Source organism: Pinus tabuliformis, chromosome 2_1 (assembly GCF_031772625.1).
Source record: "Pinus tabuliformis cultivar Carrire ecotype Pingquan chromosome 2_1, CPIR1, whole genome shotgun sequence".
NCBI classification, from domain to species: domain Eukaryota; kingdom Viridiplantae; phylum Streptophyta; class Pinopsida; order Pinales; family Pinaceae; genus Pinus; species Pinus tabuliformis.
In genome coordinates, this window is record NC_142299.1 from 73,865,160 (window position 1) to 73,891,985 (window position 26,826).

Genomic DNA, 26,826 nt, shown 5'->3' on the forward strand with positions numbered 1-26,826 from the left:
GGAAACAACACATGGTTTTGTAGAAATTTAATTATAAATTTAATTTAAAATATTTTGGAAATATTATTCAAATATATATATTATTTATATTTTCCAAAATATTTTGTGATGCTAATGGATGATAAAACAGCAGGGGAATCATAGGATCAACAAGCACTTGAGTGAATTACTAAGAAAAAGAGAGATACATCTACATCTGCTAGTTCACCTTAGAGCACAGCAAATTTGGGTCCACATCCTACTTGCTCCCACTTCCACAGCAACAACATTTGCACAACACATTCCACTAGAACTATTAATTTGCAGCAGTTAGAGCTTTTTAGTTCATCTATAGTCTACAAATGTCCTGTCTGTTATTGTAAACCGTTTGTAAATTTTGTATAAATACTTCTACTTTTGAAGTATTAGGTATGGATTACTGAACATTTCTATAGTTATATTGATTTGAAAACCTAAGGGTTTATTGTAAACATTTTCAAGTCAGTAGACTGGACTGAGTAATAAAGGCATTGCATTACAGGATTCATGTGTTGGGCCACTTCAGTGAAGTATCTTTCATTTGTCAAGTTCTTATTTTCTTAAGTATTTCACATACATACATGTTTTCCAAATTGAATGAAATAATTGGAATGTTACTATAGAATTTGTTTAAGTACACTCCATCCTGAACAATTATTCATTTTTATGTTTTCTTCTAACATCCAGAGTAGGGAATTCTTCACTTCTCCCTAATTTCGATTGACCTCTTTCATTTCCCTCATTATCCAGTTTGAGGAATCCTTAACTGCTCCTTGACCCCAATTGAAAAATAACTTCATCATCCAACCTAAAAGATCTGAATTTACTAAGCTACCTTGCCATGTGAACATTATCTTTAGAACTTGATTCAGTCATGTTTTCTTGACATATGGACTTCATGGCCCAATGGTAAAAAGACACTTATCTATCCATCTGAATTAGTGATTCCCCCACCAAATCAAATCAAAACCTAATCAAGCTTAAATAACTAGCCTAAAATCAATTAACTCAACAAAGTTAAATCATAAAGAGAGAGCCCTTTCTTAGCATTAGGAAAGCTAGATCCTGATCTCAACGGTAGGTTTGTGGTTATCTCTATTATTTCTTTCATGACAATCCTAGGGAAATTTTAGAGTGATAACACCAGGGGTAGCACATTCAGATCTGCCATGATAGACTGACCAGCTAATGTTAGGGGACAATTACTAACTTTGGCCAACACCCTTCTTTTTGCTCCTGTGGTTAGTTGTAATAACCAAGGATTTGTAAACTTAACAACCTGCAAACAACATTGTTCCTCTATCTTGGGGCTAATGTAACTCAAAGTAGCTCCAGGATCAATTAAAATGGATATGGTTCAGTCAAAAACCTTACCTTCGAATTCAACCATGGTTGGTTGAAATTCTGCCTAGTGGTCTTCAAGGGCTACATTAATTTTAGGGATGCTTCTTGCCACTTCTCCAATAGTAGATGCTTCTTGAATCTGTTAAATCTGATCAATGCCTTTGTGGTGCGGGTATTTTTTGACCTAATGTGGGCCTCCGCATCCCCAACACTGTACAGGTGGTCTATTGGTTACTTCTACTTCCGTTTTTCCTGATTGTTCATTCACCTTAGATTCACCTAGTAAATTAAATCTGGGATGATTCCTATTCATATTCTGTTTATTTTGGCCTCTAAAAAATCCTTTGTTGACTGTGCCCTTATTTCCCTTGTGGCTAGAAGTAAATTTGATTCCCTTTTTGTCGACCCATCTCTTCCCCACATCTCCCTTTTGTTTGTTTTGCTGGTAGCGTATCTGCGCTTTTTGTATAACTTCGTCCCTGGTCTTTGGGTTATTAAACTCCAGTCGTTCTTTCATGAACAACAAGAGACTGCTAATAAACCGCTACACTTTTGCCTTTTCTTCGCGTATGTAAGGGACATACCGAAGTAATGATGGGAATTTTGTTATGAACTCATCCATGGATAATTGGCCTAGTCGGAGATCGTGAAACTCTTTTGCCCTTTCATCATAAAATATTTCAGTTAGATATTTTTCTTTAAAATACCTTTGGAATTTTTCCCAGGTTATGCTTTGTTCATCTACTACGCGCACTGTTTTTTCTTCCTCCCACCACATGGTGGCTTTCCTTGTAGCTGGAAGATGGTCAGGCAAGCCTTTAGATTATGGTCATATTCATATAGTTGAAAATACTTGTTCATATTGATGAGCCAGACTTCCGCTGCCTCTTCCTGTTCACCATCAAAGAGGGAGGCTTTATTTTTCCAAACTCACCTTGAAGTTCCATTTTTTGTCTTTTTTGTGTCTTGTGCCCTGACACATTATCTAATTCTTCTTCATGATTCTCTTCACCACCTTCTGTTTCCACATTCTCGGTTCGAAATTCTAGCTCTCCAGTCATATTTTCGTGCTCTAGGCTAGGAATTAGTGGCCCATGATTCTGCCTATTTGATAGACTCTTCATAATATTTTTCTACTTCTACATCAGTATTTCATTATCTACCTGTATCCGGGCCATCTCATCCTTCAATTCTTGTACAATTTCCATGATGGTTGTATTGGTATTTCGCGGCTCATCACCCAACTGCACCCATACTTCAGGATTGCCTTCTTGAAATGATGCTCGCCCTATACTCATTACAGATCTGTGTGGTGGATTTCTAGTCCTCCTCATGTTGACTGCTTCCTGGCTTCCTTTGTGCACATCACCAATGTTGCTATTCAATTATATTCCAAAGGTCTCAGTTTTGCAACCTAAGCGCTCTGATACCACATGTCACACATCCACAAGTTACTTTATACATAATAAAAAATAAATATTTAACTACCATATGAGGCAAACATTCATTATAAACAGACTTAATATAAAATTTGACCTCTATCATAAATCATGTACAACAATACATATGATGATATACACAACTCGTGACTTAAGGTATTAAGGTTACACACTTAGATATTTCTGTCGAGCCCACATGCCACTTGTCATCCTCGAATTTCGATCTATTATACATAATCCTTTGTATTTAACTCAGTCCTTGATGACTGTCTGGTTACTGAGCTACAATTAATTCTTTGCCACTTGACCTCTCACTCCACATTAACTCACTAGATGTTACTCAACTTAGGTGGAGGTGGCACCCTGTTGGAGTCTTTAACACTGTAACGCTCCATCGATGGCTTTGAGATTGACTCCATATCAACGGTCTTCGGCTGTCATTTGGATCGAATGATGGAGGAGAACCTTAGGGTTCTATGCCTCCGGTGTAGTGTGGTTTCCCTTTCATTTTTCCCTCTTCTGGTAATGGCTTCGGCGTACTCTGTGGAAGTTTTCCTTCTTGCTCAGGTATTTCTGTTCACTTGCTTGTTGCTGGAAGTTGTTGCTCCGAAATTGGTCACCGTGGCCGCTTTAAGTTTTCTAAACTCTGCGGCTTTATTATCAAGTGTTTTGGGTTTCATGGCTCAGTCTTCTGCAGCGAGCAGGTTCTACAGTCGTTTTAAACCAGGTGTTGTTCTAAGTAGTTTATCTACTATGGTTCATTTTCAATCTTTTATTATGTTGTTGTGATGGTTGTACCAACTTTAACCTTCGGTTCTCCTCCTAGTTTGGGTGGAGGGTTTTTTCGGTGATGAAGTGTTGGGAAAAAAGCTGGAGGAAACCCTCGCTCAACCCTCCGAACGTGGTAATGACAGTCTCATCCGCTAACGAGTATTTGTGCTTACCTAATGATTTACTGTTCGGTTTATCTCAGTTGGGGTTTCGGCTCTATAAGGAGTTCGAAGTTGTGAAATGTTTGTTGTGATTGCATTTATGAGTAATTTTATCTTAAAATTTGTTGGCCATTGGAAGGAAATATACATTTGGTACATTTGTAAAGGTTTTACGGGGCCATCTATTGTTTTATCAGTGTTCTGAGCAACTATATTTATTTTTGTTAACACCGACCTGTAAGCAGGGCGATATGTAATTGTATATAATGCCAAGGGTTGGGTGAATTCAAACCCTGGCCTGACACGGTTAACTTCCTTTCTCAAAGTTATTTTGGACAGTCTTGATGTTGTTATGAATATTTTTCAATTCTTCATTTGCTTTTTACTTGTTTATCCTTGTTTATATTCTGGAAATGGTAATGCTTCCAACAGTCCCTGTGCGTGGGTTTTGTCATGTTTAACTTTTATTTTGCTTGTCGAACTGATGCTATAATTTTCTAATTAGCCTATGTATTTGAAGTAGCATTAGTATTGTTGTATTCCCTTTTCCAGAGGTTAGGGTTTTGAATTAAAGAGGATGAATCCTCGTGGGTTTACTGTCGTAATTATTTTAAATTCTTGTATAAATTATTCTTCTATTGAAGCTCTCTGAGTCGCTTACTTAGTTTATATTGATAGGTCATTGTTCCTAATACTTTTTTTCTCGAACTTGATATGAGTATTTTTCTTTATTATCTATTTGAATTCAGGTGTTCGTCCCTAGTATTCAAGGTTTGGTTGATACCTGAGTACTAGGGGTTTGCCTTTTAATTAAATATTTGGCATTTTGGTTAGTGCATAAATATTTAAGTTGTGGTAATATTTTGTTTTATTGCTAAGATAATTCCTTAACAAATCTCTGTCAGTTTCTAGTTATGTCAATTTCTAGTTATGGTTTACTTAGTATTCTATCTCTTATCTAGATGCATGAAATATCTACTTATGGAATATTTATGCAAATACCTCAGATTAACCAGGTCATTTCTATTTTCTAATAGTAATTATCATGCATAGATTTATATCAAATTATAGAATAAATGTCTAACTATTTAACACGAGGAATTTTCATTTATCTGGACCATTGCCTCCCAGATGTTTCCAGTTTCGGTCTGCAACTAGACCTTGCTTCATGTTTCTTTGCCTCCCAACCTTGAGACTACTATGCCAGTTAGTCTCCCCCCAAACTTTTCTTGAATACATGAACCTTCTTCCTTTTATATGAGAACTCACGGTCTCACAGCTCTCTGGTCCAAACTAGACGTAGTCACTTATAACTGCCTGTCATTTCAGCATAGATTTACCTATTTGCTCACAATTCTCCCTGATCTGAGATACCCCTATCCTCTTGATCTTTTTTGGATAAATCCTTAGTCTCCCCTCGAGCTACAGGAACCTTCTTCCTTTTATATGAGAACTCACGGTCTCACAGCTCTCTGGTCCAAACCAGACGTAGCCACATAAAACTGCCTGACATTTCAACACAGATTTACCTTCTTGCTTACAATTCTCCTTGATCTCAAATACCCCTATCCTCTTGATCTTTCTTGAATAAATCCTCAAGAAATTAGTTAGGGACAGGTAAGTGTCAATCCTAACTACTTTAGCATGTAAAATAATATTTATAGATAACTGCTATTTTACTTTTTCATAAATTAATTCAAAAAAAAATTCTTTTATAACTTAAAATAATTTTGTTTGTCTAGAATAACAAATATTTACATTGTCTAGAGATATCACAATAATTTAGAGTATTATTTTTTATATTATTAAAAATATTATAAAAATAAAGTAAAAAATAATAACTAATTAATTGTCATTCAATTAATTACTTTCTTAAAAACATAAAAAAAATATAAATAATAATATAGATAATAATAATAAATCATATTGCATTTCTTAAAAACATAATAATAATAATAATAAAATATAAATATAAATTATATTTTTATAAATTTGAAAATTATACACTGAACTAAAATACATAAAATGAAGTATTTTTTTTATAACTATCCGAATTACTTAATAAATTTTAATACGTCGATTAAACCACGTAAGGTATCAAATAAACTTGATGAAATTATTCGTACTTTTCATATGAATGAATAATTCATATATAATACCAAACATAAGAAATCAAACACTTGGAAATTGGAAGGCACAGATGAAGAGAAGAGGGGACCTGCGGGTTGTCGGTGATCAAGTGCAATTGAGTGAAAGGTATTAGTTAACTGGATTTTGCAGTTAAATGTCAAGTAAATGCAGTCTCAACATGATCATGGGATGGCTGTTCTATTATTATAATATGTGATATTGATGATATTCTTCTTCAACTCTTTGTACAGTTGGTTCATGGTATTCTTCTTCAACTCTTTGGATAACAGTTGGTTCATGGCATGTGATTACGAGCTGATTTTATCATATCTTACTCGGCATAGCATAGCCATATCAATAGCGAGCATTTTCATTTTTTTCTTTCTCATCTCTATTGTTTTTTCCAGTGATTCATTATGCGATATATCTATTGATTATGCGAATATTATGTTATAATATTAGCAATTTGTAAATTCTAAGTGAAGTAGAAAATTCATAAATCAATGTGGAAATATTAATAGTACTAGTAAATTCCAAGTGGAGTAGAAAAATCATAAATCAATTAAAACCATTATGTGGAAATATCAATAGTACTTGAAATGACGGGAGGCATAGGATTTGATTTATTGCAGAGTGCTTTTCAATGCTAGATAGTCCTTCATGTTTCCACTCCTAGTGGGATTTATTAATCTTTGTTTATCATCACATTGTCTCCATTCCTCCTATAATGGACAATTCCAGTGCACTAAAAGATGAAAGTAAAGGTCATAGCATCGAGAGGTAGCTAGAAAGGGGCAATTCTTTTTCTAGAGAAGCTCTAGAAATCTTTTTTTTCTTTTTTTTTTCTTTTGAGATATCACCCTCCACAATCATAGTGAAAACTTGCCATGGGATAACGAAGTGAGTGTCTAGAAAAGATTAAAATAAAGACTTATAAATAGTAAATTTTAAGATTATAATTTAAATCATAATTTTAAAATTAAGATAAATAAATTTAGATTTTAATTTTTTTTTTAATTTTATTTAATTAAAATATTTATTATTGTTTATAAATTTTATTATTTAATATAAAAATTAGAAATTCATATTTTTTTCCATTTATATTAAATATTATAATATTACACTAGGTTGTTTAGAGGATGAGTTGGATCTCCCAGAAAGTCTAGGTTAAGTTGCGAGACTTGATATATTAGGTCATTTCTATGTCATGTAAGCCATGTGATGCATAAATTGATTTTAATGTCTAGTAGTGTTATTGATATATTTTATATTTCTTACTATTAAGCAAATTAGTTGTTTTTCAATAAATGGTTGCATTTCCTATAAACTAGGAAAATTAAACTGTACGGAATAATGGGTTGTCTAGAGGCTGAGTTATATCTCCCAAGAAGGTCTAGGTTGAGTAGTGGCACTTGATATATTAGGTAATAGAGTCATGTGATGCACAGATTAATTTTAATGTCCAATTAGCACTACCACTATACCTTGAACCTTTGATCTCTTAGTTTGGTGTTCTGATAAGATGTCTTTTGCTTAACATGAGACATTAGCGTTACGCATCATAAAATAGTAACTCTAATTAGACATTAAGGTAATTAGTTTTGGTGTTCTGATAAGATGTCTAATTAGCGTTACGCATCATAAAATAGTAACCCTAATTAGACATTAAGGTAATCTTAATGTCTAATTGACATTATTAAGTATTGAGTCATGTGATGCATAGATTAATTTTAATGTCTAATTAGCGTTATTGATACTTTTCATATGTGTGATTATTAAGAATTTAAAATTGAAATGCATGAATAAAATCTATTATTAGAGTGACATAAAATGCATGAATAAAATCTATTATTAGAGTGACATTGATTCATTTGACGCGGCCACTATATCTGGACCCTACAACTTGTCCTCCTCTCCTAGATCAGACTACTTCTTGCTGGTTTCAGTGATCGCAATTAAGTTAAAGGTATTAGTTAATTGGATTGGTTGCTCTATTATTATAATATGTGATACTAATGGTATTATTCTTCAACTCCTTGGATTTAATATTAAACTTAGAAAAAAAAATCCACTTTTAATTCACTTTTAATTCAATTAAATATTATAAAATTAAATATTAAATAATTAAATATTTCACAATAAAAAGATTGATAATTAAATTATAATTAATTAAATATGATTAATGCATAAACATTTATAAAATAAAATATTAACTAATTCTATTTAACCTTACTTTTAATGCATAAATATTTATAAAAAAATTCAATATAAAAATAAAATACTAACTAATTCTATTTAACATTACTTTTAATGCATAAATATTTATAAAAAATTCAATATAAAAATAAAATATTAACTAATTCTATTTGACCCTACTTTCTTATAGTTTGATAGATCATATAGGGGTTAATGGACAAACGTCGTCATCATCATCAAAACCATGATAATTACTTGGTTTTCCACAAGTGGTTGCATTTCCTATAAATTAGGAAAATTAAAATGTATAGAATAGTGGTTTGTCTAAAGGATGAGTTGGATCTCCCGAAAAGGTCTAGGTTAAGTAGTGAGACTTGATATATTAGGTAACTTTAATGTCTAATTGACATTATTAAGTAGTGAGTCATGTGATGTATAAATTAATTTTAATGTCTAATTAGTGTTATTGATATATTTTATATTTGTGATTATTGAGCAAAATAGTTGATTTTCCGTAACTATTACATTTCCTATTACTTGGGAAAACTAAAATGTGCGGAATAGTGGGTTGTCTAGAGGGTGAGTTGGATCTCCCAAGAAAGTCTATGTTGAGTAGTGAGACTTGATATATTAGGTAATTTTAATGTCTAATTGACATTTTTAAGTAGTGAGTCATGTGATGCATAGATTAATTTTAATGTCTAATTAGCGTTATTAATACTTTTCATATTTGTGATTATTAAGCATTTAAAATTGAAATGCATGAGTAAAATCTATTATTAGAGTGACTTGAAATGCATCAATTAAATCTATTATTGGAATGAAATTGATTCAATTGACCATGGCCACTATACCTCTAGCCTACAACTTGTCCTCCTCTCCTAGATCAAAATACTTCCTGCGTGTACTTCCTGTGTGTTGGTGATCAGGTGCAATTGAGTAAAAGTTTTTAGTTAACTGGATTGGTTACTCTATTATTACAATATATGATACGGATGGTATTCTTCTTCAACTCCTCGGATTTAATATTAAAATTGGAATTTCTTTTTCCACTTTTAATTCAATATTATTAAATTAAATATTAAATAAATAAATATTTCACAATAAAAAGATTGATAATGTAAATTATAATTAATTAAATATAATTAATGCATAAACATTTATAAGAAAATCCAATATAAAATAAAATATTAACTAATTCTATTTAAGCTTACTTTTAATGCATACATATTTATAAAAAAATCAATATAAAAATAAAATATTAACTCATTCTGTTTAACATTACTTTTAATGCATAAGTATTTATAAAAAATTCAATATAAAAATAAAATATAAACTAATTCTATTTAACTTTACTTTCTTAAGGTTTGATAGATCATATAGGGGTTAATGGACAAACATCATCATCATCATCATCAAAACCATGATAATTAGTTGGTTTTCCACAAGTGGTTGCATTTCCTATAAATTAGGAAAATTAAAATGTATAGAATAGTGGGTTGTCTAAAGGATGAGTTGGATCTCCCAAGAAGGTCCACGTTAAGTAGTAAGACTTGATATATTAGGTAATTTTTATGTCTAATTGACATTATTAAGTAGTGAGTCATGTGATGCATAAATTAGTTTGTCTAATTAGTGTTATTGATATATTTTATATTTGTGATTTGATTCTGTTACATTTCCTATAACTTAGGAAAACTAAAATGTACAGAATAGTGGGTTGTCTAAAGGGTGAGTTCGATCTCCCAAGAAGGTCTATGTTGAGTAGTGAGACTTGATATATTAGATAATTTTAATGTCTAATTGACATTATTAAGTAGTGAGTCATGTGATGCGTAGATTAATTTTAATGTCTAATTAGCATTATTGATACTTTTTATATTTGTGATTATTAAGCATTTAAAATTGAAATGCATGAATAAAATCTATTATTAGAGTGACTTGAAATGCATGAATAGAATCTAGTATTAGAGTGACATTGATTCAATTGACTGCGGCCACTATACCTCGAGCCTACAACTTGTCCTCCTCCTAGATCATCAGATTACTTCGTGCGGGTTGTCGGTGATAAGATGCAATTGAATTAAAAGTATTAGTTAACTAGATTGGCTGCTCTATTATTATAATATGTGATACTGATGGTATTCTTCTTAAATCATCGGATAATAGTTGGGTCATGGTATTTTTCTTCAACTCCTCAAATAGCAGTTGGTTCATGGCACGTGATACTACCTCTCTCGCATAGCATAGCCATACCAATAGTGAGCATTTTCATTCTCTTCCTTCTCATTTCTACCGTTCTTTTCAGTGATTCATTATCCGATATATCTATTGAATAAGACTTCATTATGCAGAGGTATAAGATTTGGTTTATTGCAGAGTGCTTCTCAATGTTGGATAGTCTTTCATGTTTCCACTCTTAGTGGGATTTATTAATTTGTTTATCATCACATTGTCTCCATTCCTTTCATAATGGACAATTCTCGTGCACTAAAAGATGAAAGTGAAGGTCATTGCATCCTAAGGTACCTAGAAAGTCTTCTATCTTATTGCCTATTCTCCAGAAGAAAGAGGGGCGGCAATTTTTTTGGAGAAGCTCTGCTAATCATACTTTTTTTACTTTTGAGATGCTTAATTGAGAATCACCCTCCACAATTAGCATTGTGAAACCTTGCCATAATGAGATAAAAAAGTGAGTCTCTAGGAAAGATTAAGATAAAGACTTATAAATAGTAAATTTTAAAATTAAAATTAAAAATAATTTTAAAATTTAGATAAATAAATTTAGATTTTAAAATTTTTATTTTTATTTTATTTGATTAAAATATTTATTATTTTTTATAAATTTTATTTTTTAATATAAAAGTTAGAAATTTATATTTTTTCTATTTTTAATTAAATAATATAAAATTAAATAATAAACACATAAATATTTCACTATAAGAAGATTGATAATGTATATCATTGGTGAAATAGGTCATTCTATTAATAAAGGATTAAGAACAGGCTGTCGATATTAAGCATGGAAGGACCCGCTCTTTGCCCTCAGCAGAGCATGCTGAGAAAACCAAACATCAGATATGCATTGAAGATGCTAAGGTCATTGCTAAGATTTGTCAATTCCATCACCGTAAATTTAGGGAAGAACCAAGCATCAAAGATGCATTGAATATGCTAAGGTCATTGCTAAGATTTGTCAATTTCATCACCATAAATTTAGGGAAGAACCAAGCATCAGAAATGCATTGAATATGCTAAGGTCATTGGTAAGATTTGTCAATTTCATCACGGTAAATTTAGGGAAGCCATTGAAATTGAGAGGAGGCCCAGTAATCTTAATAGAGAAGACGGCTGGGAAATCAAAAGTTATTGGATTCCAGCCCTTTCCTCTTAGTTACTTCCCTTTCTTGTCTATTTTCCTCCTCTTGATTTCTCTCCCTCTAAATCATTAATTCATTTATTTATTTATTTTTAATTATTTAATAAAATTACATTTATATCTACTATGAAAAAAAAATAGACAACTATGAACAAAAAATAATTAGAATACATCCAAATTTAATTCATAATTATTCAAAAAAATTAAAATTATATATATATATATATATAACAAGTTTCATTTATTCCAAGATAATTAATTTATAAATAAATAGTATATCTATTTAATATTATTTGACTTAAATAATTTAATATTATTAATTTAACTTAATTATTGTTTCATTTTGAATAATAATTTCTTGACTTATAAGAGTCATATTGGTTATTTTTATAATTATAACATATAATTTTAAATAAGCTTAGGACATAAACATATTTCATTTTTACCAAGATAATTAATTTATAACTAAATAATATATCTATTTAATATTATTTGACTAGATTATCTTAATATTATTTATTTTACATTTAATTTATTTGACTTAATTATTATTTTGTTTGAATAAAAAAATTGACTTATAAGGGTCATGTTGGTTGTTGATAATTATAGGTTTATAATTGTTGAATTGAGGCCTCTATGATTCATATCAAGTTATGGTTTATAATTATATATTGTATGTGTTTTATTATCTTATTATTAATTATTAACAAATAACAAAATTTGTTTCATATTCCTATCCAGTCAAAAATAGTTTTTTCGTTTTTTCCCTTATAACTGTTAAAAAATAGTCATTTTTTAGTTGTTTCCCCTATAGTTGTTACATGGTCCTGACTCCTATTTAACTTGGAGCTATGATCTGACTGTTCATCTTGTTGTGATCATGAACCACTCTGGTTGGTTCGAAAGGCTTCAGCCTAATTCTACCAATGTGATTTCTTCCGAAAATGTCTTCAAATAATCAAAATATGGATCACAGAAGCTTGAGTTTAATTAATGTATATCATAATTAGTTAAATATGATTAATGCATAAATATATAAAATATTCAATATCGAAATAAAATGTTAACTAATTGTATTTAATCTTACTTTCTTGAGGTTTGCTAGATCATATAGGACTTAATGGACAATCATCACCATCATCATAAAAAAAACCATGATAATTAGTTGATTTTCCATAAGTGGTTGCATTTCCTACAAACTAGGAAAATTAAAATGTATGGAATACTGGATTGCTTAGACGATGAGTTGGATCTCCCAAAAAGGTCTAGGTTAAGTTGTGAGACTTGATATATTAGGTCATTTCTATGTCATGTGAGTCATGTGATGCATAAATTAATTTTAATGTCTAGTAATGTTATTGATGTATTTTATATTTCTTACTATTAAGCAAATTAGTTGATTTTCCATAAATGGTTGCATTTCTTATAAACTAGGAAAATTAAAATGTACGAAATAGTGAGTTGATTGCACTTCCAATGGATTTAGGAAAATTAAAGTATACGAAATAGTGGGTTATCTAGAGGCTGAGTTGGATCTCCCAAGAAGGTCTAGGTTGAGTAGTGAGACTTGATATATTAGGTAATAGAGACATGTGATGCATAAATTAATTTTAATGTCCAATTAGCATTATTGATATTTTCATATTTGTGATTATTATGCTTTTAAAATTGAAATATATGAATAAAATATATAATTAGAGTGACATTGATTCAATTGGCGGCTACTACTATACTTGGATCCTACAACTTGTACTCCTCTATATTTGGATCCTACAACTTGTACTCCTCTTTTAGAACTGATTACTTCTAAGAGATTGAACCTACTACTATAAGAGATTGAACCTACTACTATACTTGGGCTGGAGCTAACCAGCCATATATTGGGTATTTAATGACCTCAGAGCAGCACGCAACTTAGCCCGATAACACGGGAGCGGGCAAATATTATTTAATGCCGAATTTGCCCGCTCCCGTGTTATCGCGTTAAGTCTCGTGCTGCTCTGAGGGCATTAAATACCCAATATATGGCTGGTTAGCTCTTTCCCTATACTTGGATCCTACACGTTGTACTCCTCTATATTTGGATCCTACAACTTGTACTCCTCTTTTAGACCTGATTACTTCTAAGAGATTGAACCTTTGATCGCTTAGTTTAATTTCAAATCATTTCAATCACCAATTAAAGTAAGACATACTTACTCTTTTAAATTTTATTATTAGTATTTTTCATATCATTAAAATTAAACACATAATTTATATTATTAATTATTTTATATCATCAAATTAAACATTTATAATAATTAAATAAACACTTAGAAATTAAAATACATAATTTGTACTAATATTTTTTTTTCATATCATTAAATTAAAAATTTATAATGATTAAGTAATTATCTACCTAAAACAAATTATTTCATTTACACATGTTCAAAGTTATAATATAAATTAATTATAATATATTAATTAAATAAAAATGATTAATTATATTCTAAATTTTTCAACAAAGTAAATTATTTTTTTATATTAAAAAAAAAAAAATTATTTCAATAAATATTTGTTCATCCTCATTTCAATTACTAGATTTTATTCATTATAAAAGAATTTTACAAATTAGTTCACAAGAAAATGCCAAACTTGGTTTTAGGGAAACGTTTTTTGGACAAGGTTTTGAAATACTTGAGAAGCGATCGAGCACTATGATGGATGTCTTGCCCCCATCCGATCATCAACATCCATTCCCCTAAGTCATTTTAGATGCAAGAAATGCTGAGCTTGAGAGGTTTTATGCTGCAGGCCAGTGACATCGCTACTTCAGTCTGGCAGCTTATGGCATGATAATTCCAGAGAGCGTCTAGGTGATGAAGGTTTGATACCTAGGGCTCCCCACGATTATCAGTATGGGAAGGTAGCGGGGAAGGGTCCTTTGTCCTCGATGGAAATTCATTCAGAAAGGGATTATGTTCTGGTGGGTGGCCGGGGGCTTGATGGATTTACTAGGGAAGGGTATCCTTACAAGAATTTGGGTCCTAAAGGAGGTGGTCCCATGGAGGGTTACATGAATCTGATGAGTCCCGTAGGATACAAAGTCAGCGTGTACTCAGCTCCAATGCGCATGGCTCCTCGTGAGCCCTTTTTGGACCTTGCAATAGTTTGTTGAAGCGTAAGTATGCAGAAAGAGACTGCTAGTGAAGGTATGCAAAGAGGTCCTAAACCCATCAAAGAGTGAGCTCATGGCCCTTAGGGTTTCACAAGGGGTTTGAAGCAGATCGATGTTGGGGAAGCCACTAGTGAGACGGTTGAGCCTATCACAACTCTGAGCCCTTTTCAAATATCAATCAAATTGATTTATGGGCATTCAATGTTTTTATGGGTTATATATATGGATCTGGTAAAAGACCTCAAGTTATCTCTAGAACTCAAAATAGGGCTACCCTCTGGATTACACCACCTTCTTTTCGAAGGCCAAAAGATGAAAGATCTCTTTCCTCTCTCTGTTTATAATATATGCAGAGATGTCATAGTTTTCTTGGCTCTTCGACTGCGTGGGGGAGATTTGGGAAAGCCTTCCTCTTCCCAAGCCTTCTCTTTCAAAGACGCGGTTTGAAACCAAGTTCCCCAAAGTGCAAAGCTGACTCAGGAATGTCCCCAGCCCTAAAGCAAGGCTTCTCGGGCAGGGGTTTCTTTGGTTCCTTTTATAGTAGACAAGGTTCAAGATGTTCCTTCAGTGGAAATCACTCACCCAGCTCTGGATTGAATCTACGAGTTGTTGGCAGGTAATGGCCTCATCTATCTTTTCAATGGGCTATGGCCACATACATCAGACCTTTACCAATGGATCCACTCAACTTGAACCAAGGCATGTAGGGTCCTCTTCTGTTCCAAGGGTTTCTTCATTGTCATTTTTTAGGAGGATGTGGATTATAAAAATGCTCTTTCCAAGGGTCCCTGGTTTTGGGGAAATGTTGGGATCTTCCTGACCCCTTGGTTCCCATATTTTTACCCCTCCATAGTTTTGATCACAAAGCTACCTATTTGGGTTAGGCTCCCGGATTTGCTAACCCATCTATGGCATTCTTAAGTGTTTCTGGCAATTGGAAACACCTTGGGTCATTTTCTAAAACAAGATCCCTCGCGAGGCCAGTGTGGAGTCTTCACTTGTGGCATGATTTGTATAGAAATCGACATCAACAAAGGCTTTCTGTACAAAATTAACTTAAAGATAGGTGATTTTCACTGGACCCAGTAGCTAGAGTACGAGAACACTACTTTTCGGTGCCGACTATGCCATCAAACAGATCATCTTCAGAACCCTTGTTCTCAAAAACTAGTTAAACAGAATTCGATATCTAAAGCATGGAAGCCAAGCATCTCGTCTCCTCGAGAAGAGGAGGATTCCTCTTCCTCGGATCAGGAAGATGATGAGTCTGATGATGACATGCTCCCATCGGACGAGGCCTAGAATTTAGATCTTCACAAGCCTTGTGAAAGAGGTCAGAAGATCCAAGTTTTATCAGCGAGAAGAGAAGAACTCGGTAATAATGCTCCGACGAGTGTCATGAAGCATGCCCATGAATCAACCTCCTCGGACTCTAACAAGAGGCTTCCCTGGATTGTCAGAACAATCTTAAGGTAGCTTTGGTAGCCACACCTCAAGAAGGTTGGACCAAAGTAGTAAAGAAGAAAGGAAATAAAGGACGCACAGGGGATCAGTCCCAAGACCAAGTTGCCTGATTCTAATGGTTCTATTTTTTCGTTTTCTATATGTGTTCTCTACTAAATTTCATGGTCATCCTTAAGGTTGTTATGTTTATGGCCATCTTCAAGCCATTTCTATCACATGGTCATCATATGCTATTAATATAAAGCTTTTATATTAATTGAAATATATTTGTACTGAGTTACAAAAAAAAAAAAAAATAGTAATATAAATTATAATTATAATATAAATTAATTTAAATATCTAAATAAAATTATTGATATTTTTCATATTTATAAAATATTTAGATTTATTATTATTATTTAATATAAAATGTGTAATTTATAAATGAAAATATTTATGTAAAAAAAATAATCTCAAAATTCATATATAAAACATGATAATTAGTTGACTCTTGATAAGACGTTTGTATTTCCTGTGAATTTAGAAAAAATAAATATATAGATGAAAATCATGGTGAGTGGCTAGCCTAGAGGGTGAATTGGGATTCACATTATGGTGAAGGTTAGATAATGAGTTGTGAAACAATAATTAATATTAATTTTTAAGATTTGAATCTCTTGGGAAGATTGAGATTGACTAATGAATTGTGATATAACAATTAATTGTAATGTTTAATTAAAATTATTAATGTTCCTTTTACAAAATATTGAAATGTATTGACTAAACTACCATAATTGGGTGGTTGTCTTTAAAGTGATTTGTCTTTGTCAAAAATCAAAGTTGGGAATGAACGATGACGCATCAACAAAACTTAATATTTAGTGTAGATTGAATGGTTTCTTGTTTGGATTTTTTAGTTTAAGCAATACTTACTTAATCTGACAACAATTTATCAACTCAACTGCACTCGGAGGAGACATATATTTATTAATATTATTTAACATAAAGTGTATGATTTATTTATAAAAAAATGGTATAAAAAAACTTTATTTTAAAAAAATTGTATAAAAGAAATTGAGCATATTACTTTTTTTTTAGTAATTAATTTATATATAAAATATTAGTATGCAAAATTAAATAATAAAAAATATAAATGTATTTATAATATTTATAAAAAATATGGTAATTAGTTGGCTTTCATTAAAGTTAATTATATTTCATATAAAGATAAAAAATTGTTAATTAAATTTTTCACCAAATTGGAAATTGGAAGGCACAGATGAAGAGAAGAGGGAACCTGCGGTTTGTCGGTGATCAGGTGCAATTGAGTTAAAGGTATTACTTAACTGGATTCTGCAGTCAAATGTCAAATAAATGCAGTCTCAACATGACCATGCAGGGCTGGCTGCTCTATTATTATAATATGCTATTCTTCTTCAGCTACATAGCATTCTGTTTCTGTTACTATATCACTACCACCGGATCTCATCAATTGGATATAGCACTCTGTTTCTGTTCATTTACTACGTGATACTACCTATCTCACCAGAGCATTTTCATTCAATGCCCATCTCTTTCTTCCCATCTCTACCGTCCTTTTCATACGTTCATTGACTGTGACTCATCGGTGGTTCGAGTCGAGAAGAAAATAGCGGCTGTTGCAACAATCAGCGACGAGCATGGAGGAATTTGGCACGCTAAGGAACAACTATATCTGCAACCACGAAGAGACGCAGGAGAATCTTACGAAGATTCCCTCTGGACTTCAGGTCTGCTGTCAGAATTAGACATTTCTTTGTTATCTGTACTTGTATTGTATTTTTTCACCGAGAAAAAGCTCGTAACCTTTTAACAAGATCAGTGGTTGTGGGCCATTATCAGAGATAGGTAGAGGGTATAGTCATTTTTATAGTTATCCTCATTTCAATTACAGATTTTAGAAATATTTTGAAATTTTACTAACGAAGCCAGGTTAAACAATTGACCCACCGTCCACAAGATTCTTAAATATTCCTCCTCAAACCTGCAATCAAGATAAATTTAGGTAACTGGGACCCTCAAAAACAGTATTCCAAATCATGATTTATCAAAACCTAAAATGTGTTTCCCCAGAGACTTTCGTATGCTAGAAAAGCCTTTACAGCTCGTTTTCTGCACTCCTGCTAACTCCTCCGATTGACAGTGAACAAGCTCGCTTGGACACCTGATCAGCTCCATGATTTAATTCTCTGCAAATGTGATCGCCCTAAAACCTCTTGTTAACTCTGCCAGCTGTAAACTATGATAAAAAGATTGAACCCTCCCTCCAATCTTTAACCACCTTAGGATCTGTGTGTGTGCTTATCTTGGTTATTCGTTGTTAAGGATCCCTCTTGCTTCACATACATTCGAATTAACATTTGCTGCCCTATCAAAATATCCACGAGGCCGAGATGTGCCCATGTCTCGAGGGCCATTCCTTTTCTTCCACGGATTTCTCAAAACTCGAATGTGCCTCTCTGACTTTGAAAAAAGCGCCTAAGAAGATATCGTATTACCCTTAAAAAACTGCTGCATTAGGGTGATCAAAACAGTCCATATTATAAGCGAATGGGTGATTACCTGAGTTTACTGCACAGTACCATAGCCAACTTTGCAGGGCCTTTTCTACAGAGGATCCTTCCCAGCTGCCTTTACTTTGATGAAGTGGAGGTAATTGACACGTTCAGTTGATTCCAGGAAAAGAGAACATCTGTTATGCCCCTGCTACAACCTCCTCTGTAAATGGTCCGATGTGAGGAATTTGTCATTTAGGACTAACCACAGAGAAATGCTTGATTTAAGAGGGGGCTTCGTTCTTCCACTTGAAATCCCATTTCTGTAATCTACACCATGGGGAGGCTTTTCAGCAAGTTACCCTAGCTTGACATTATAGGTGCCTCCCGATTTGTTGGCTGCCCGTACCAGTTTATCCCTCAATCTTGTGGAAGTAGATTTAAGAGAGCCCAGAACATGTTCGATTCTGCTTCCCTTTCACCTTCAGATTTGAGTGAATTTTCTTCTTTCCACTCAAAGCACCACTCAGTTTATGAAAGTGAATGTGATTTAAAAGGTCAAGAGATAGTCTAGGGGCATCTTCCCCACTCATCCATAGTCACTTCCTATCCTTACCTGTTCTCCATTCACATGGAGCCAAGCTAGGTTGCTTCAATGATGGGGTAGGCATCTATCATTGTTTTCCATTCTATTAGCCTCCTCCCATGCTCTTCTTAGGCATCCTTGTTCAGTCATCCGAAAAAATATTGGTATAGCCTTTATTTTTGGAGTTGTCTTTAGTGCGACTTTTTGGACGAATTTGGTGGAAAAATTTGAGGTGAAATCTTGATTTGTGTTATTTAGATTAGTTTTTTGACTGTATATATAGATTCAGCACCCTGGAAAACCCTTAGGGCACTTCGATTGCACAGAATTACCCATCAAACTTGTGATTCAATAAATTCCTGCCAGATTTTAGAGGAATTCGACCAGAAAAACTCACCATAAAAGCTTCCAAAAAATCGCACTAAAGACAACTCCTTTATTTTTGAGGAGAATCACCCTTTCTCTGAAAGAAATCCTCCTTAAAGAAATCCTCCTTCTCCCTTTCTGATAGAGCCACAACCAATCTTGATTTGAGTAGTTATTTTTGAGGTGAAATCCAGGGTATTTCACTCTGTCCATAGAGTCCTATGTTTGGAGGGGAAGGCATACCTTGACTCTCTCTTTCATGAATCACTAAATAGATGGAGAGCCAGGGTAGATTTCTGCAAGTTTATCACCATACCCCAGATGCTGCACAGTATAACTTGTAATGAGATTCCCCATACCTATATATATATAAACTGAATGCTTAAAACATGGTGGAGATCTGTCAGACATAATCCATCTTCAAGAGAGTTGTGAAGTTTGGCTTTAATATGAGCCTCTAAAGTTCCTGGAGGTGAAAATGAAACAGAGGTTTAGATGAATATATACTCACTGGTTTATATATAATGTATGACTGCACTTTTTGAGCACAAATACTGATTGATCGTTTAAACACGCACATATTAGAGTCGATCGATCCCCATCAGATTGATTCATTTAATGATCTGTGCAGGTTGTGGAAGAACTGAAAGAGCTGGGCAGCATTGTAATCCCCACAGCAGCAATGAATTGCGTGGCGTATGTAAGAGCCATGGTATCCGTCTTATGCCTGGGAAGATTGGGAGCCCGAGAATTAGCAGGAGGAGGGCTTTCCATTGGCTTCACAAACATTACAGGTTACTCCATTTTGTTCGGCCTTTCATCAGGGATGGATCCTGTTTGTAGCCAAGCCTTCGGTTCCAAGAACTGGGAACTCATCGGTCTCTCATTGCAGAGAACAATACTGATATTGTTAACAGCCTGCGTTCCAATCAGTTTCTTATGGGTGAATCTCGAGAACATCATGTCATGGATGGGCCAAGATGCGAGAATCGCAGCAGTTGCCGCTACATATTGCTTATTTTCGCTCCCGGATCTTGTTACAAATAGCATATTACAGCCCTTGAGAGTTTATCTTCGATCCCAGGGGATTACAACTCCTATGATGTGGTGTTCAGTTATTGCTGTGGTTGCCCATGTGCCTCTAAGCATACTTCTAGTCTTTGTTCTCCACTGGGGAGTTCCAGGAGTTGCAATAGCTGCAGTACTCACTAATCTCAACATGGTGTTTCTGTTGGTTGGGTATCTCTACTTCTCTGGAGTGTACAAGAGGACCTGGAAGGGCTGGTCAGTTGTTGCACTGCGGGAATGGTGGACTCTGCTCAAACTGGCTCTGCCAAGCTGTGTTGGCATTTGTCTAGAATGGTGGTGGTATGAAATTATGACACTGTTAGCAGGATACCTCCCCAACCCACAAGAAGCGGTGGCCACTACTGCAATCCTTATTCAAACCACCAGCCTCATGTACACTCTTCCAATGGCACTCAGTTCCTCTGTATCCACCCGTGTGGGCAACGAGCTCGGAGCTTGTAGGCCTGAAAGGGCCCGCCTCGCCACCATTGTAGCCCTTGGCTGCTCCATTTTCATAGCTTTTATTGGGGTAACATGGACCACGTTGCTCAAAGATGAATGGGGTAAGGTTTTCACGGATGATAAGAGCGTTCTGGCCTTGACTGCTGCAGCTATGCCTATAATTGGTCTGTGTGAACTGGGCAACTGTCCTCAGACTACTGCTTCCGGTGTGCTTAGAGGCAGTGCTAGGCCTGCAATAGGGGCTAAAATTAACCTCGGCTCATTCTATTTTCTAGGGACTCCTGTTGCGGTTGCCCTGGCCTTCTGGTTCAAGATTGGCTTCGAAGGGTTATGGTATGGACTGCTTGTTGCTCAGATTGCGTGTGCATTTTCTATCCTGTTTGTTGTTCTGAGGACTGATTGGGAAGCTGAGACCCTTAGGGCGCAGAGGCTGTGTGGAGAAGGCCGCGAAATCAAAGAATTGGAAATGCCCTCCTCTTTCAGCGACGGAAATGAAGAAGAAGAAGAAGGCCTTCTATAATTCAGAGTACAAGTGAAGAGGAAGCCTCTGAGACTCAGAGTTATGTATGAATGCCGTGGTTCTGCTTTAAATTGTAACATGTATCTGTTTCTGTTTGTGGTGATACCGAGGAACAGTGAGGAGTGAGGAATCTAAACCATCATCGGCCGAATTTTGTTTTGACATTAAATATTTTATAATTTCTAAAAATTGTTAATAGTTTGAGTTTGAAAATTTTGATTGGTTTACATCATTTTTAAAATAAATTTATGTAATATTTTTTATTTTAAAAATATTATTAATAGAGATATTTTCGGAAAAATCATATCAGAAAATTTTTGTGTACCCACTTCCAATCAATTAGTGTGATTCATCCTCATGATTATGTGATTTTTCCCAATATATTTTTATAATACTCAGATTATAGATCACAAAAGCTTAAATTCGAATAATATTATTAATGTTAAATCTAAAGTTTTTGTGATCCATAATTTAGAAAGTCTTTCGGATTAATCACATTAATAAATTCTAATCAATGCGATTAATCCAAAAAACCGTTTTCTAAAATATTATTAATATTAATACAACAATAATAAATATGATTAATATAAACCAATAAAAATCAATAAATATGAATCTAATATTATAAATATATAAATATAATAATAATACAATAATAAAAATTATTATATTATAAAATATTATTGTCAATATCATAATAATTATAATAATTATTATTATATTATAATAATATTATTGATATTATCAATAATATAATAAATTTCCATATTATTAATAAAGAGATTATTAATATTATAAACTAATATTAAACACAAAAAATTAATATTATAAATCTAAAAGATTAATAGTGAGAACCTAAGAGATTAATATTATAAAGGTAAGTGATTATTAATATTAAGCCTAATCTAACTTATAGATGAATGACCTTTTTTCACCACATTTTTTCGAGTTAATTTTAATCAAAATCCGACAAATATTTTTAACAACTTTAGTTTAAATTGTTTAATGTGCATAATTGGAGTGCCCCGGGGGTTTTTAGGGGTGTTGCATCCATTTGTGCATTCAAAAATATATTTGAAACAATAAAAATCTTGAAATTGTATCGCCGGATTTTGGTGAATTCAACTGAAAAAGGCTATTAGACTACATCTTAATTTTATAAATCCATAGGATTAATAAACCTAGGGAATTTATATTCTAAACTCAATGGATTATAAATGCAAGAGATTTATATTAAACCATGGGATTAATATTATAAACCCTATCAATAATATTATACCCTCCAAATATGAACCCTTAGATTAATAAACCTAAGGGATTGATATTATAAACCCAAGGGAGGGATTGATATTATAAACCCAAGGCACTAATAAACCCAAGGGATTAATACTAAGGGAATAATATTAAACCCAAAGAATTAATATTGTAAACCCAGGGTATATAAACCTTAAGATAAATATTATAAACCCTAAAACAAACATGGTTGACCGTGGTTGATTTTCATACTAAAACCCCAAGGGATTAATATTATAAATCCAAGGTATATAAACTCTAAAATAAACATGGTTGACCATGGTTTGTTCATATCAATTTTAAAACAAATTGAATGTAACACTATTTATTTCAAAAATATTATTAATATTAAAAAATTGCACGGAGGACTAGTGTTAATATTGCTGGTACAAACATTGTACAGAGGACTAGTGTTAAGATGATAAATAGTATGGGTGCCAACATTTTCCGTAGTGTGAGACAATGACGTCAGGTTGGTGTCATGAGATGGGGCACTCCTGGGTGTCGACCGCATTTCGATCTTAGTATCAGCATGTCGTGTGCCCTCAACGTCAATTTGCCTCAATGTTGCTCTTGTTGCTCGGAAAAAGGAAGGTATTAATAATTCCACGTATGATGTGTTTGGGAGCAGATATGACAATGATCGCATGAGCGTCTAGCTTGATTTGAGTGAGTAGGACGAGGAATATGAACCAACACGCGAAAGACGTCTCCGATTTTGCTCAATTCTCAGTATTGATTGACTAGATGGTTGGGTTTGTCGCATAGGGCACATGTGTCGCTGGGTTTCTAGATGAACCGCAAGTGGTGCTTCTTCCTCGAACATGAAAAAAATGGTTCTAGATCCATCATCCCTTACTAGCGTGGCGTTAACCTGAGATGGTGTATCTGTTTGGATAGATGTTGAGTTCTCAACGATGAATTGGCGCATAAAAGCCAATGTTTCACGGTATCGGGGAAGGGTTGGGAAAAACCGAGTATGATGGTTGCGTGTACAAAGGTGGCAAATACGGTGTGCATCTAGGTATGTTATTAGGGACAACTTGAGGGGCAGGGTACCATTTCCTAAATGCATGCAACTTGAGACATTGGTTAATAAGATGGTCTAGTTCATCACATAAAGTGCACAAGGAGGCAGGTTGAGGTGTCACTGATTTTAGTTGCCTCCTCGTATGGTGGGAGGTTGTGTGACCATGGGTGTTAGGGGAATATGAGCATGAAGCTTCTTCCTAAAAAACACAAAAGATGGTTTTGGATCCATCATCCACCACTGGCGTGGCAAGAAGTGATGGAGCCACGATATTGGCTTGGGTGAGTGCACTTAATGCATCTCGATATTAAGGGATTTCGGGGAAATGACGAGTGTAATGCTTGTACTCTGCTCATATAGTGCATGCATGGTTGGTGTGCAATGCCTTATTACGTGCTAGTGTGGCCTTTTCTCTAACTGTAGTGGAGGTGGGGCCACCAATGCTTTTGGCGCCTGCATAAGAGCTTTTAAGTCTTCTAACTCAAGGCACATGTTGGTAGGGTGCCCAACTGCTCACACAAAGCACAGGGTGGAGGTATCTTGGATGAGGAAGAGTTTGAAACTTCCTCCTTCTTTCCTTTTTGCTTATCCCTCTTTCTAGCATCGACTGGTGTTGATGCAATAATTTCTCAATTTGGGGTGGTTTCATAAGGAGGGGGCTATCAGGATGATAACTCTCAAGGTGATACCTGAGTCTACCGACATGGCCTGAGGAGCTAGATACCAAAACGGTATCATGAGAGCCATATTTGGCAACGTAAGTGTTTCCATGACTTGGTGCGAGACAAAACTAGGTGGAGGATATAAGAAGGGTTTTTGGGTGATAGCATATGGTAGGAATGTAGAATCAACAACTGCACTGTTGATGGTGTCTAGAACTAGTTCTTGATCTTGAGGGGTGTTTGATGAACTCATCATGCACACTGAGGCTCCTATGGTTGTAGGAATGGCCTCCAGCAAAGGTGGGTCTCCAGGGTATGTACCGAGGAGTATTGATGGTTTAAATTGTCCAGGTCTGAATTCAATGTAGGTTGTGATCAACTCAGGGGAAGATCCTACGAAAGGTAGCACACCATCAAGGGTGGTGGGTACCTTCTTCTCATAGTATGTGAGTTGGTCAACTGTAACAATGTTCACATTATGAGGGAACATCATTATCCTGAATACAAAAGATGCCACTACCTTCATTTCATAAATGTAACTTCGGCCAAGAAGGATATTGTAATCCAATTGTGCATCCAAGACTTCTATGTCAATGAGCATCATTTTACTAGCAAGTTGTACAGGAACATATTGGTATACGCCTGCGAGAGAAGAAAGGTGCTCGTTGTATCCAAGTTTTTTCCAAACTGTTTTGGAAATAATACATGTGGATGCTCCCTCATCGACTAGGTAGCGGTGGATGGCGATATTCCAGATTGAAACCTGAATTTGGAAGGAGACTATCGATGGAAGACATGGGGTAGCATTATCCAAGTCAAAAGCCATTAAACGAGAATTAATAAGGTCAATTTCTCCTAATGTAGAACTAAGGTTTTCCCTTGGGTTGGGCATGTTTGTAAGACTTCCAATGCTGACATAGCTAAAGGAGATTGAGCTAAGTCATCGAATATGTTGTAGCTATGAGAAACCTTTGAGTTATGTCTTGTTCGTTGTAAAGGCCCTTTGACCATATTTGGGATGGGTTCTATGGGGTGTCGAGGGATTGTCAAAGGTGTTGTAGGTGTTGTAGTGGTTGAGGTGGAAGGGTTGGTTTATGGCGGAGATTCGTAATCTTGGTTTCACGTCTGCAGCATAATGTATTCCCTTGCCATATAAATGTCGTGACTTGAGGTATTTTGAACTTCCTCTAGCAGGATTCTAATAGTGTTGTTGGGAGGGTTCCTGCTGAGTATTTACCACCCCTTGATAGGGGAAAGGATTTTTCATTACTGCACTTTGTTGGTTTTTCCCCCTTGCCCCCAGTATCTTTCATCCTCTTCAACTCAGGGAGTTGAGGGAAATGATGGGTGTAATGACCATATTCCTTGCAAATGGAACAAGCATGATTAGTCTGTAGATTGGGGTTCTTGTTTTTTCTTTGCGGGTTATTATTGGTTTGTCTCTAGTTTGGGTTTTGGTCGGAGTTTCCCCCAACTAGTGCTCGTGGGGGTTGTTGTTGATTGCTGGCCCCCATTCAGGTTTTACCTTTGGCTTGTTCTTTCCTTTTTTCTTAGCAATGTTCGGTGGATTAGCCATGCTTAGTTGTTTAAGTTATTGTTTTTGTTGAGGGAGAGAAGGTTGCACAAAATTAACCCCTACATTAGTTTGTGTTGGTGGGTTATTCTATTGAGGTGTTGGAAAAGGGAAATATTGGTTCCCCTATCCTTGGTTAGCATATGTGCTTTGGGAAGTGGAAACTACTTCCGAGGTCCTAGGGGGATATGCATTTCCCGGTGCACGAGGATATTGGCTACCTGTGTGGGAGGGTATGGGCCAACTTGCATAACAAGGTTCTACAGAAGGATAGGTTGAATGGGATAATATCCTATGTTTTGCAGTGGAGGTGCTGCAAGCGTGGCACCAAATGGTTAGTCACTATCCGTATTTCCAGAGTACTGTAAGGTGTTTCCTGGTTGATTTTGGGCTATGCTTCCGATCAACCTAGCTAAAACACTTGATATGTGGGATTATGAAGGATTTTAAGCACCCTAAAAGTTGAATTCTATGTTTCAAAGATGTAATATGACCATGGCGGCTTATGGGATGCCTACCCCCAATTGTCTTAACATGGACTATAATTCTTTTGTGGCCCTTATGGGGAAATTTAGTTGGTTCAAGTTATGATTCTTTTTAGGAGTCTTGCTTCACTTATGGTGTGAGAACGTAAGAAAAAATCTAAATTAAGTACAAAGAACTTTGTAAACTGGATGCCCTTTCATACCAAGCT

General features: G+C 34.4%; 1 protein-coding gene across 1 annotated transcript in view; it reads left to right on the top strand.

Moving 5' to 3' along the window:
- Positions 1–21,574, top strand: part of LOC149198841 (protein DETOXIFICATION 54-like) — a 38,050-nt gene extending 16,476 nt beyond the window's left edge. The window contains exons 3-4 of the mRNA XM_089400384.1: positions 14,232–14,586; positions 20,156–21,574. Of these exons, the coding sequence (XP_089256510.1) occupies positions 14,232–14,586; positions 20,156–21,574 (1,774 nt within the window). The remainder of the gene's footprint in view (positions 1–14,231; positions 14,587–20,155) is intronic.
- The last annotated feature ends 5,252 nt before the right edge of the window (positions 21,575–26,826 follow it).